Below are 13,776 nucleotides of genomic sequence, written 5' to 3' on the forward strand. Positions count from 1 at the left end.
AACAATAGACTGATCATCATCCTCCAGCTGGAACAATTCCATTACTTCTTGCATTGCATGGAGTTGAACTTGGTCAGAACAGGAATGCCCCTTGAACCACTTCTAGAATTGACAAGGCCTTGTGCACGACGTTGGGCACGCAGAGCACGCCACCTCTCATCTGTTGATCGAGCGCGAGCAGCATCGGTGCCTCGGCGATCATCAGACTACGATGAAGATGGCTTCAGAGGAGGAGAAGGTAACGGCAATGGTGAACCCGAAGCAAGCTTCTACTGGAAAGAGTAATCCGAGCGCCTGAACTCCTTGCGCCGTACTGATGCCACCTCATCCAGCAATTTTGCAAGAACCACAGCAGTATCCAAGCAAGAAGGGTGCTGAATAAGCACCGCAACACGCAAATCATCACGCAACCCATCAATAAATCTCATGGTAAAGTAGAGAGGATCAGATTATGATTCATAAGCCATCAACCTATCGACTAATTCAGAGAATCTGTCGATGTAATCAGAGAGGCTACCAGACTGTTTGATATTAAGAAATTGGCGCACTAGCAATTTATGTTGTTCACGGCCAAATCTGTCCATGACTAATTGTTTAAATTCAGACCAAGAGCATGATTTCAGTTTCTTTTCAACAGAGGGCAACCAGCGGGAGGCAGCAGCCCTAAGATGCATACAAGCAATCTTAACCCATCTGGTGGGATCAAGGTCAAAGAGATCGAAATAATCCTCACTATGACTTATCCAAAGCTTGGGGTTATCACCATCGAACACAGGGAAGTTAAGCTTGGGCAATTTACCAGAAGACACACCCCTAGAACTCCGAGACCCCCTGATCCATGATAAGGCAAAGGATTGGTACCGGTATTCAGCGGGATTGGTTGGGTGGAATAGCACATACCCTTGACCTGGGGATGAACTAAGGTCGTAACAGACCCAAAGCCATCCTCCTGGTGCCGTTGGACGTCGTGGTGGCCAACTGGCCCGTCGGTGGGGGATCTAGCGGGAAGGCGCGTGGACGCCGACTCAGGCACCGTGAAGATGCCCATGTTGGAGGGTTTTTGGTTGATGATGACCCACTCGAGGTGCTTGGTGATCTTGCAGAACTCTAGCTTGATGTCATCCACCGTACCCTCGATGTCGGGCTACCACGCTTCAAAAGCGGCAACGACCTTCTTGATCCGCTTGATCCGCGCCTCGCGAGCATCATCAGCGTCGCTGAAGCGGGCCTCCCACTTGGTGTCGAGATCAGCGATGCGCTTCTCCCACTTGTCGTTGTTCTTGTGGAGCTTGTCGAGGATCATCTTCGTGTCGGGGTTCATGGCGCCCTGGCGACGCTGGAGCCGAGTGAAGTGAGTGTGGGTGGGGTGAGGATCCAGGGCAGCGATGGCGAACTGCAATTCGGCGGGGATGGGAATTACAGGAAGCAGCAAGCCCAAGATGAGCAAGGCACAGTTACCAAATCAGCGAGTAGTCACCAAATTCTCCAGAACTGAATAAGTCTGATACCAAATTGTTAGCAGCAGGGTAGTGGGGATCAAAGAGAGAGATGGAATTCAGGAAGAGTAGCAAGAAATTGGGGATAGGAATGGATCAGAGGCGGCACGAGATCCGCTGTGTCTTGAGGAAGAAGAAGCACAAGTGCTTAGTTCATACATGATAAGGCCTCTCCCCTCAGCTAGCGGTATTAGTACTCGTTACATGGGCTCCTCAGGCCCTGTTTGTGCATGCAAGAACATTCACCCATTCAGGGCCGACGACGCGCGGACGTGGAGGCCCACTTGACTTGGTAACAACAACATCCGGGGTACTAACACTTACATAGATGGCTGCAGCTGCCTCAAGGGGGAGGAAGCACCGATTGCTTGCTTTATTTCGCACATCAGTTCTTCCTCTTAATCAATCTTGGCTTGCAGCACCCATGCTTTTCCCTCCAACAAACAAGTTATTTGCTCCGACGTAAGTCTCTTCTGATTCATCCGTCATATTGTCACTTGAGGCATACTCCTTTGCCGCATGAATGCTTTCGAGCATGATCTCCACTTGTCTCATCGTCGGCCGGTCCTTGCTTACAAACGTCACACACATCTTCGCTAACAAAGCAATGTCAACAACTTCCCCACCTCCCTCCTTCGACACCTATGGATTCAATATGCGAGATAAGTTGCCTTCAGACAGTAGAGAAACGAAATGGTATACAAGACTATGACCTTGAGGGGATCTATATGAAACGGGCTTCTTTCTGGCAAGCAACTCTACCAGGATCACACCGAAACTGTAGACATCACTTTTCTCGGTAAGATACCCCGTGCTATGATACATAGGGTCAAGGTATCCGAATGTTCCTTGGACTGTAGTATCCAACCCGGTCTAATCAATTGGAATATACCTTGAAGCTCCAAAGTCCGATAACTTTACAGTTAAATTATCATCAAGAAGTATATTAGGAGTCTTGACATCTCTATGAATTATTGGCGTTGAAGTAAGCGAATGAAGATATGACAGAGCCTTAGCAATTTCAACCGTAATCCTCAATCTATCTTTCCATGATAGTGATACCGAAGCTTCGACATGAAGATGATTGTGAAGAGTACCATTGGAAATAAACTCATAAACAAGTAAAGGAACTTCTGTCTCAAGGCAACACCCAAAAAGCTTCACAATATTTTTATGGTTTATTTAAGAAAGAATAGCAACCTCGTTGATAAACTCATCGATTTCTCTTTGTATCACTATCTTTGACTTCTTAATTGCCACCACATGTGCGATAAAATTCTCTTATACACTGTGCCATGCCCTCCACCGCCAAGCTCACGAGCTTTATCAATGTTGTTGGTGGCTTTTTCTAGCTCTTCTAAAGGAAGGATCATTCTTTCTGCTATGTCTGCTCTCTAACATACTAGTTGTTGTAGCAGTTGTCCTTGGTTTCCTTTGAAAAACCATAGTCTCATCCTTTTATCTCTTCGTCTCTGGATTATAAGTATTATAAATCTGCTGCCTATAACTAGAACCAGGATAATCTTGCCACTTCCAGCTCCTAGGCCAATGATTATCCCTGAGAGACGCACACCAAATTGTCAAAGTTTGAATTATAAATTATTTATTTAGAATATAAGATTTTGGAAAGGATTTGGAAGAAATGTTGTTTTTCATAGGTGTCTTTGAGAGACCTACGAAATAAATTTGTTAATCCTATATATGGTTGGTTTTGTGTGGGATAAGTAATTGTTACCTATATCGAGATCATGTGGCGGTACGCAGCCATTTCGAGTAGATGGGTCACCGACGGTTCCCTTGGGGCACTGGCATAAAAATGTGCCAGGTAGATTTGTGCAATTACCAAAGCATATATTGGAAAGCTCGCACTCGTTGACACCTAAATCAAGCACAAACAACACAAATTAATTTCATCCTTCTCACAAAAAAGTTAGTAATTTCATCCTTTGGGATATATATTAGTGCATGTTGCGTAGTAAAGGGCAATTTAATCCTTAAGTATACATTGTGTACTACATCTTTCCCAAAATAAGTACATTCCTTGGATTTCTCACGCAGAAAAATATCTAGGCACCCTTAGTTAAATCTGTTAATTAATCAAGTGCATCTCATGCACCATAGAAAGTTGGAAAAAGAAAATAAACAATTAAAATGCATGCACCATGAAAAGAGAAAAATAAGGCACTTAATGCCTATGCACCTCCAAAAAGAGAAAAGAAAAAAGGTAATTAAATGCACATACATGCAATTAAATCTTGCTTGTCCAAAAGCTAAAAATAAACACTAGAAATGTAATATATATTTAGACAATAATACAACCGTGCCGCTATATTAGCATCGCATGTGATCAGGATGCCAAAAATATGCATACACACATTTAATTACCTTGGCATCCTTGGGCGAGGTAAGGGTTGCCTTGGTAAACTTTGTCGCACTTGCAGACGTAGCCGGTGGTGTGGTTGAGGCCGTTCCTCTTGAACTTGTACGGACCGGTGGTGGCGCTGCAGGTGCTGTGGCTGCTGTGGCACGCCGTGCTGTTAAGATCCCGAGGGCACATGGCGTCCCCAGGGCGCGCCTCGTGCGGGCGCAGCGTCTGGGACCCCACCTCCCAGTCCATGACCAGCTGCTTGGAGAAGAGGTGGCAGCCCGGGCGGTCGGTGGTCTCGTTGAGCACCGCCTTCTCCTCCGGCTCCGGCACCAGGGACGGCTCCTTGATTTCGTGCCGCGGCCAGAAGCGCATGGTGGAGCGGTCGAGCGAGATCTTGGTGATGACGTAGTGGTCGCCGGCGGGCCAGAAGAGAAGCCGCGGCTTGCTGTAGCCTGTGTTGCAGCAGGTGAGGTTGAACCCCGGCAGCTGGCAGCCGGGCTCGATGCCGAAGGGGTAGGGCACGCTCACGCGGCCGCAGGTGGTTGTGCAGTTGGGCAGCCCGATCAGCTGGCCATCATGGCCGGCACCAGCTGCGTCAGCCACCATCAGGAGGAGCAGCGCCGCCGCTGCAACTGCAAGCAGTGATGATCGCAGTGTCACAATACCTGAACTACATTGATGGTAGCGGCGGCGCATGGCCCTCAGATCAGCTCCTTTTCCGGCGGTGGCTTTGCGTGATCGATGGTGCTGGATCGGCAATAGAATGCATATATATAGTTGCAGTGTTCCAGGAACTAGCTAGGCACGTCAGTTGATCGATCAGCGTGTAATGCATGTCCCAGCTGAAGTGACGGGGTCACCCATGCAGTTAGGATGGCAGGCATCCATAGGTGCCGCCGAAGGACCAAACTAGTGGCGAGTAGTACCACGAGCGCAGCTCATATAGCTAGTAAAGAAATGTTACCCAACCAACAAACACCTCCGCTCCGCTAATTCGATCAGCAACCCAACCAAAACAAGGCCCATTAATTCCCTACAAATTCTCGATCTCCTTCGTATATACGTCCTCAGTGGCATAAACAAAGAGTCCTAATCAGTAAAAAACAAAGATCAAGTACCAATAAGTGACAACATAATCTATGAAACATACAATGACTGAATGACTGACTAACTCTGAAAATTTTGGACTGACTAACTCTGAAAATTTTGAGTGCCGCTGCAAGACTAAGGGTGTGTTCGTTTTTTAGGATCTAAAGTTTAGAGGTATCACGTCAAAGAGAATCTTGTTATTTAGAAGTATTAAATAAAGTCTAATTATAAAATTAATTGCAGAACCCTAGGGCTAATTCGCGAGACGAATCTAATGAGGTATATTAGTCCATGATTAGCGGATGATTACTGTAGCATCACTGTGGCAAATTATAGATTAATTAGGCTCATTAAATTTGTCTCGCAAATTAGCACCTATCTGTGCAAAAAGTTTTATAAACAGATTTTATTTAATACTTCTAAATAGCAAGATTCTCTTTGATGTGACGGGTCTAAACTTTAGAGGGGAGGAAACGAACACGCTTCAAATCAAGGTACAGCGTGTCTACGCTGCTAGCACCGATAGCCACATATATAGTAATCCAAAAGAACGATATTTTTCGACAGATGTTTTAGAGGCCCTCTTATTGCAAAGGAATAAAAAGTAGCTTTGGCATGATGGCATCAGTCAGGATCACATGTTAAATTGCAAAAGGTGGAAGTGACTTCTTTTTCCAGACAGAATAACTATCAGCCGCAATAATGCAAAGCATCGATCCATGTCGATTCATCGTCACTCAACTGAAAGACGACTTGATCGGTCTCGAGACATGAACTTCCTCCAAGCAAGCTCTAGTAATCAATGCTGGCTTGCAGTGTGTCCTCATTCGTCCCTCCAATAATGGACATATCATTCACGCGGACGTAGTTCTCCTCAGACTCCTCTGTTATGTCACTCGAAGCATAGTACTCTTTTGCTGCATGAATACTTTCAAGCGTCATTTCCACCTGTCTCATGGTCGGCCTCTCCTTGCTTACCGATTTCACACACATTGCTGCCAACAGTGCGATATCAATAACTTCCCCACCTGCCTCCTTGACAACTTGTGGATCCAATATACGAACTAAGTTATCCTCTGAAAGTAGGGAAGCAAAATGGTTTATGAGACCATGACCCTCTAGGGATCTATAAGAAACTGGCTTCTTTCTGGTAAGCAACTCTACAAGAATCACACCAAAGCTATAGACATCGCTTTTGTCAGTAAGGTGCCCCGTGCTATGGTAGGTAGGGTCCAAATACCCAAATGTTCCTTGCACAGCTGTATCCAACCCGGTTTGGTCAACCGGAATGTACCTCGAAGCTCCAAAGTCTGACAACTTCACTGTTAAGTTATCATCAAGAAGTATGTTAGGAGACTTGATGTCCCTGTGAATTATTGGCATCGAAGCAAGTGAGTGAAGATATGCGAGTGCCCTAGCAGTTTCAACAGCAATCCTCACTCTATCTTTCCATGGCAATGATAACAAATCTTCCACATGAAGATGATTGTAAAGGGTTCCATTGGAAATGAACTCGTAAACAAGTAGAGGAACTTCTGCCTCAAGACAACACCCATGAAGCTTCACAACATTCCGATGGTTTATCTGAGAGAGGATAACAACCTCGTTTATGAACTCATCAATTTCTCTCTGTATCACTATCTTTGACTTCTTAATTGCCACGACGTGTAGACTTGATAAAATTCCCTTATATACTGTGCCATGCCCTCCGCCACCTAACTCACGGGCTTTGTCAAAGTTGTTGGTGGCCTTCTCTAGCTCATCTAAAGTAAGAATCATTCTCTCACTTATGTCTGCCCTTTGATATACTAATTGTTGTAGCAACTGACCATGGTTTTGGTCGAAGCATCTCCGTCTCATCCTCTTCTTTCGTGTCAAGATTCTATAGATCGTAAATGTGATGCTTAGGACTAGAAAGAGGAGCATTGCGCCACTTCCAACTCCTAGGCCAATGGTTAGCCCTGAGATTGACACAATGGTTAACTTTAGAAACATCAATAGAAGAGCACAATACAATCTTTTATTTATAGAATGTGACTTGGAATATTTATCTTAGTAGGTGCAAACAATTTTGTGCCACCAGGATCATCCCTATTCATCTACAGTTTGGAGGACGCTTTTTTAAGTCTCTCTGTGTAACACATACATATATATTTCTCACCAAGATATGTGTACTGCTATCTAGATTCATAAAGCACTATTATTTATCATAAAAGGTTGTTATTAAAAGTTTGGCACAAAGGCCGGAAACCTTCTTCACGGAAAACTCTTCATGATAATCTGCAATAGAAGACCTCAAGAAATAAAAGAGAAACACCAATTTAGTTTTAAGTGGGGCCTTACTCCAAGCTCTATGTGTACGTGCAAAATTGTTACTTGTGCTTTGTCCAGTCGTGCCTAGCTTTCTCAACACATTCGGTGCTAGAAAAGGGATATTCCTAGGCTCCACTCAGAGTGTGCTCTTTGTGGTTAAAAAGAAATATGCCACTTCCTTTTACTTTTTCTCGGTGTTCAAGATGCTACTTTGACCACTATTTTCCAGTACATAAGATAAAATCTAACAAAAATGAGAGATTGTGAAGTATTTACAAAACAAAATAAAAACATATATATCATTTTAGTGTTCCCGAACTAAAAGAACACTAAAATATATCGAAAGATAAGGCTTCAGAATTTAGATGAGGAAATCTTGTAAAAAAAACTCAAGTATTTATATATAATAAGAGTCTGAAGAACTTTGAACAACCATTTGCTACATATATGGGCTGACTAGTTAATTTAAGAATAAGAATTACCTTTATTTGGATCACGTGGTTTGACGCAGCCATCTCGAGTAGATGGGTCACCAATGGTTCCCTCTGGACATTGGCACCAATACCCGCCAGGTAAATTTGTGCAATTTGAAAAGCATTTACCCGGGAGCGAGCACTCGTCAATATCTAATAATCAAGGGTAAAATATCATTCCTGGGCATAAAAAGCACACGCCGTGCGTGCTACTATATTTGCACGTACACATGACTAAATTTACCTTGGCATCCGTCGCTGAGGTAAGGGTTGCCTTGGTAACCCTCATCGCACTTGCATATGTAGCCGCCGATGCTGAGGCCCTGGCAGGTGCTGTGACGGCTATGGCACGCGGTGGTGCCCAAATCATATGGGCACGTTGCGTTCCCAGGACGTCCCTCATTTGGCCCTGGCACCGCGCCAGTAGACGTGACGGACCATTCCTGCAGCTGGTACCCAAAGTTGAGGCCCAGGATCGGGACCATCAATGGGGTATCGATGTGGTTGAGCCCCGTCAGGCGCACGGTGGAGTCATCGAGGGAGATGTTCATGACCTGGAACCACTTTCGGAGGAGCAGCAACGGCGGCTTGAGGCTTGTGTTGCAGGTGAGGCGGAACGACTCCCCAAGGTGGCAGCCAGGGTCGATGCCGAAGGGGTAGGGCACGCTCACGCCGCCGCAGGTGGTGCTGCAGTTGGGACGAAGCCCCATCCCCAGCTGGGGCTGGGCTGCGGCGTCTGCGTCAGCGTCGGCGTCGGCGACCACCGCCGCCGCCACCACCAAGAGGAGCGGCCACCACCAACTCCAACTGGGCAGCAGTACTGTCACAGTAGTAGTTGAACTTGCTGGGCGTGGCATGGCTTCAAACATATATGCAGGTAGCAGAGCATGGCATCGATTATATATATATATATATATATATACACACACACTACATACCGTCCACGTCAGGCATTACGCAATTCCAGGCGGGCAAACCCAAGCACGGCATATATACAGACAAGTGGGCTGACATTCATATGTAGTAGATTCCTTCTACCCTCTGCTTACATTTAGTAATCCAACCAACCAAAACAATGGCCATCGCCAGCAAATTGTCTCCTTAATAAGTTCCTTGGTGGCATAACCAAGTCTGAAGGAGGCAACACTGCCAACGCGATGAGCTTCATCAACCCATCACAACACAAATAACGCATATGTTCATGCTAAAAGCAGAGGCAAGATATAGTATACATTAGCATGCACATCGTCAGTCAGTAAACCTACTATGAAGCCACCTATTTTGCAGTAACCTCCTTGTGAGCCTTAAATGTCAAAATCACATTCCACGCAAGGGCTACAAAATTAGCAGCAAGCACCTGAATGGAAAAAAAAAATTGGCAGTGTTAGCAAGGGCAACACAGACAACACACTAATATAACAACCTGTGGACATGAGCATCTTAAAATACCTGAAACTTCTGGGGGACAAAGTAGAAATTCAAAAACTGAAACGGTATCCATAATTGCCAATTTGCCAACACTGATGATAACCACTCTTGTAGATGTCAGAGATGAAAATTAGATAGCAAGAAACAGGGTGCATGCATATCATACCAAAGAGTATGGAAAGGTTCACCTCACCTGCTTCAGCTTTGGCACTATAAGAGAGGGTTTCCCCGCAATGGTGACTAGTAAGCTCATGAAAACTCCAATGAAAATGGGAGAACTGAGCAGGATGAGAAGAGATAAAAAACATCAAAAGAAAATAAATAATAGTAGAAACAAAGAAATCGCAGGACATGCAAAAAAAAAATGCAAACCTGGTCAAGTATAAGGCAGGCAATGGCACCTGACGCTCCGCTGACTGTCACTAATTTACTCAAATACAAGTACCTGCAAATGTCGACTAACTATCAAACAAACAATAGTGGTGGAAAATGATGCTAGACACACTACATAGTGATAATTACTTTTGTAGCTCAGAAAAGATTACCATACATGTAAAGTTGGCCCCACAAGGGCAAAGGCCCAAAAATGTGCATACGAATGTTCTCCTCAAATCAAGCTTTGGAACTCAATCGATCGCAAGCTGGAATACAAAGAAAAAATAAATTTAGGACTATAGTTTAGGTGTTTAAGTAGCAAACAACAGCAATAGCCAAAAATATAGGACAAAAATACTTCACCATCAAGGCAAGTTTTAAACCTGACCTATGACACAGAACTGAAATTGTGAAGCACATTTCCCAATCACTGATTCCGTACACTTCTTGCTGCAATCCCCTATGCAGTCAATGGATTGAACTTCTTAATTGGGTTGTTTTCATTTGCTTGCTTGCTTGCTTATTCATTTGTTTCAATTTCATTTTCGGCATGCATACATTAATAGGTAATTTCACACAATATCAGTGTTACTACAAAGTAGAGTAGGTGTCTATAATAGTCTGCTTATCTGAGAAGTTTGGTCTTTCAAGTTGCATAGGTGAACCTACCCTATTGAAGGCCAGCGGTAATCATTATTTCAGCAGCAAACCAAAATAACTTCACATAATAATCCAGAGAACGTCATGATTGGGAACAAAATTTCAGTGTGATTCTATTCCTGACACATATTTATGGAGGATTCATACAACTGACTTGTACAGGGAAAAAAATCTGAGCACAATTAGGTGGAAACAAGGTATTGAATTCGGGATTATGGTGGATATTCAGTGCTTCCATTACATGAACAATAAATTTGACAGTTTCGTGGTATACAAACAAACAGTAACACAGTAGCACTAGGCTGTCTGAAAGTCACTACGAAAGTCATGCTGCATTGCATCAGACTGAAGCCAAATGCTGCAAATGTACCTGGCAGGTGAGGTCCACGGCCAGAGTTAGGACGGTAGAAGTGACCGCCTTAGTTGCAATCGGATTCATATCAAGAGACATCAAATACCTGTTACAATGCATAAATACAGTTTGAAGTGGGCACACTCGGATTCTCAATTGCGTGTTAGAGAGCCAGCAGCTGCAAGCAGAGCACAAGCAGCACCGAACGCAGAATCGAATTACCATGCCAAGAAGAACTGCAATCCTTCGCTCCGGTAGCGCCTCCTCCACCGGTTCCTACGGCCGGAGCGGAACTGCTGCAGCAGGAGGCGGCATGGAGCTGCTGGGGGCTCCCGGCCTTGCGCGGGTGGGTGGCGGCTGGGGCGGAGAGGGTGGCCGGGGGGAGGAGGAGGAGCGAGGCCGGGATGCCATGGGGCGGAGAGGGTACCTCGGCTGGGCGCGAGGAGGAGCGCAAGGGCGGACGCCATGGCCATGGCAGGATAACACTGCAGGTGAAGAGCTACTACAATGGAGGATTCTGGGGGGTTTTACTTTTATCAGGCGTCTCCTCGCCAGATTTAAGAAGCCGTTTTACGTTTCTCTTCTATAGAAAGCGGAAACAAGCGACAGCGGAACCGTAGAAGCTTTTTTTTTTTTTTGAGAGGGCGTGACCGTAGAAGCTAGTGGGCTCATTTGGGCCCTTTCCTGCACGTTACGAATGAAGCCCTGCATAGGTATTCAGACATTCAGATCCCGTTTGGTCTTCTTCGGTGAAGCAGCTTATCTAATCAAACTGAATCTACTTTGAAAATCGTTTGGCGAAATAGGTTTTTTCCCGATCGGAACTGGTTGAAGTTACGATTTCTAATTTCTTCTCCCTAATCCAATCTAAGTTGAAAACAGCTTCACCGTATGCTTTATCGATTGAGCTGGTAGAAAAATATCCATTTCGCACAGGTTCAACTCAGGCGCCCTCATTCTTCACCAGTTGCGGCGCCGCAGTCTCCGGCAAGGAGGCCCTCGCCCACGGGAGGAGGGAGATGTCGTACGTGCGCGGTGACCTGCTGACCAAGACGCGGAAGCTGGTGAAGGACATGGCTCAAGGCCATGGAAGAGTCGGTGCTCTCCTACGACACCCCCGCATCTCCATATCCCTAGCTGTGTCTGTGCATCTACGTCTGCATTTCTCTGTTCATCTACCCTTCTAGCGACGATTGGTTGCCAGATCCACGCGTAAACTGCCCTGCGCCTAGCTGACTATGTCAACGAAACTCTACGGTTCATTTGGTTGCTCATCCATGGATCTGTAACTGAAACGTCGTAAAATGACGTGATTCTGTGCTGAAACACGATTTGTTTCAAATTACTTTCTCATCAACCAATCACCCTGAACGCCATGGTGTTGCTTATGCTGTGATTCGTGTAGCTCGTGCTGCTTTGTTATCGTTTCTGTTCTCAAACGGGTTGCATTGTTCTTTTTATGCTACATTGTGAGGCTAGAGGTTTGTAAAGTGAAGAAGCAGTGACATGCATGTTTCGCTACTTTTTTTGTGAAATTGTTATTTTACTTTTCTGTTACAGTCTTGCCTTTATTTTGCTAGTCATATTGCTTGCTGGTCAATTGAAATATGAGACTTGTCGTTTCAAAAAACTTTTTTTTTTGAAATATGAGACTTGTTGATTAGGGCACCTCCGTGATATTTCCTCGTGTGGATGGAAAGATCAAGAAGATTGAGATGCCAGAGGATGTGTACATTAAGAAGTTCTTCAAAAAGCATCCAGATTCGCTCTACCACGATGCAATCAAGTAAGTTCCTTATCGTGTGCTTTGTGATTTCCTTATAAAAATTTACCACTTCAGAACTGTATAGTTGAAATAGTATACATGTATTTAAGACTCCAAGTTTTGAAGGGAAGGGCGAAATTATCTATTGTTTATCTATTTCCTTTGCACATGACAAGTGGTGCTCTTATCTAAATTTGTCTCGTTTTGAACACGAATTTTAATACATGTCCCGTCGTTTCAGGATAAGCGGATTTGATCCGCCACCAGCACGACTTTTTGCTTGGCGTGTCTTGGAGTTGAAAGAGCAAGGAATCAGTGAAGATTATGCGATGGCTGTAGCAGATGTAATAATCCTCTTCCGAAGATGTCCTTTTGTTAATTTTATCAAATACCCTTAACACAAAATCCTATTCCGAGCCCACTCTGTTTAAATTTGCAAGTTATAGAAATGTACAAGTTTAAACACTGTCAGTTTTATTTGATGACTATCACCCTTTTTACAGTTTGAGTATCGTAAAGAAAAGAAAGCAAAGAAGAAAGCATACAAGGAACTGAAAGAAATCACCCGCAGTGAAGGGAAGGAACCGCCGCCAAACCCATACCCAAGTGCCATCAAAGAAATACAAGCAGAGGAAAAGAAGTATATTATGGATCGTTTCTATAACCCAAAGGTAGTTGTGATTGCAAATAAGATGAAAGAGGAGAGAGATATGTTGCTTCGAGATAGAGCAGCATCAGGCCAGTGGTAGTAGCAGGTTTTAGTTGGACTGGCCGACTAGGTATTATTGTTTGACATCAGCCAACTGTTATCATAAAAAAATAATGGATGCATACATGACATTGATATGGCAAACACGAAACAAATCTTACCGGCTTGATGCTATATGGATGGTTGTGCTCTATTATGCACACGCATGACTACATGAGAAGCTGTTGATATTGTGGAGACTTAATTCGCTCTTACGGCAAAAGTTCTAATTCTAATAAATGATATCTGTTGCTACATAAGCAACTAGCCACGTTGGACCATCTCTCCCTGGCCTACTGTACTGGAAACTCTCCATTTCGAACATGAAAAGTTATCAGAAAACTGATACATTGAGATGCATCGCGCTTCCTTCAGAATGTTTTTCCCCTTATGTTGGCCATGCAATTTCCATATATCCTCGTGATGAACATTTTAGTAATCTGAGCGCTCATTCAGTTGGTGCTCCCTCCTCGTCACTCTGATGGGAGGTTGAAGGAACCAATATCTCCATATGCTCTGTTGAGATCTGGCGTTCCGAGGGATGATCAAATTGTTGATTGCTCGTGAGGCCCCTCCAAGTGCTCGCGAGGGTACCCTAAGTACTCGTGAGGCCACTCCAAGCGCTCGTGAGAGTACCCCAAGTACTTGTGAGGCCACTCCAAATGCTCGGGAGGGTACTCCAAGTACTCGAGAGGCCGCTCCAAGTGCT

General features: G+C 44.6%; 2 protein-coding genes and 2 pseudogenes across 2 annotated transcripts; 1 reads left to right on the top strand and 3 right to left on the bottom strand.

Annotated features, from left to right (window-relative positions):
* Positions 1-1,898: 1,898 nt before the first annotated feature.
* Positions 1,899-3,942, bottom strand: LOC112902546 (annotated as a pseudogene).
* A 1,646-nt stretch (positions 3,943-5,588) lies between these two features.
* LOC112903444 (wall-associated receptor kinase-like 10) lies at positions 5,589-11,039 on the bottom strand. Its single transcript, XM_025972717.1, has 10 exons — positions 10,777-11,039; positions 10,573-10,660; positions 9,931-10,002; positions 9,718-9,808; positions 9,540-9,612; positions 9,361-9,445; positions 9,189-9,274; positions 7,984-9,096; positions 7,749-7,892; positions 5,589-6,914 (listed from the first exon to the last, which is right to left on the bottom strand). The coding sequence occupies exons 8-10, from the start codon at positions 8,606-8,608 to the stop codon at positions 5,746-5,748; spliced, it is 1,938 nt and encodes a 645-aa protein (XP_025828502.1). The 5' UTR covers positions 8,609-9,096; positions 9,189-9,274; positions 9,361-9,445; positions 9,540-9,612; positions 9,718-9,808; positions 9,931-10,002; positions 10,573-10,660; positions 10,777-11,039; the 3' UTR covers positions 5,589-5,745.
* Positions 9,016-11,027, bottom strand: LOC112902547. The gene is made up of 4 exons (XM_025971671.1): positions 10,777-11,027; positions 10,573-10,660; positions 9,189-9,197; positions 9,016-9,096 (listed from the first exon to the last, which is right to left on the bottom strand). Exons 1-4 carry the CDS (start codon positions 11,025-11,027, stop codon positions 9,016-9,018), a joined length of 429 nt encoding a protein of 142 aa, XP_025827456.1.
* Positions 11,040-11,573: 534 nt separating the features above from the next.
* LOC112902548 lies at positions 11,574-13,068 on the top strand (annotated as a pseudogene).
* The last annotated feature ends 708 nt before the right edge of the window (positions 13,069-13,776 follow it).

Source organism: Panicum hallii, chromosome 8 (assembly GCF_002211085.1).
Source record: "Panicum hallii strain FIL2 chromosome 8, PHallii_v3.1, whole genome shotgun sequence".
NCBI lineage: Eukaryota > Viridiplantae > Streptophyta > Magnoliopsida > Poales > Poaceae > Panicum > Panicum hallii.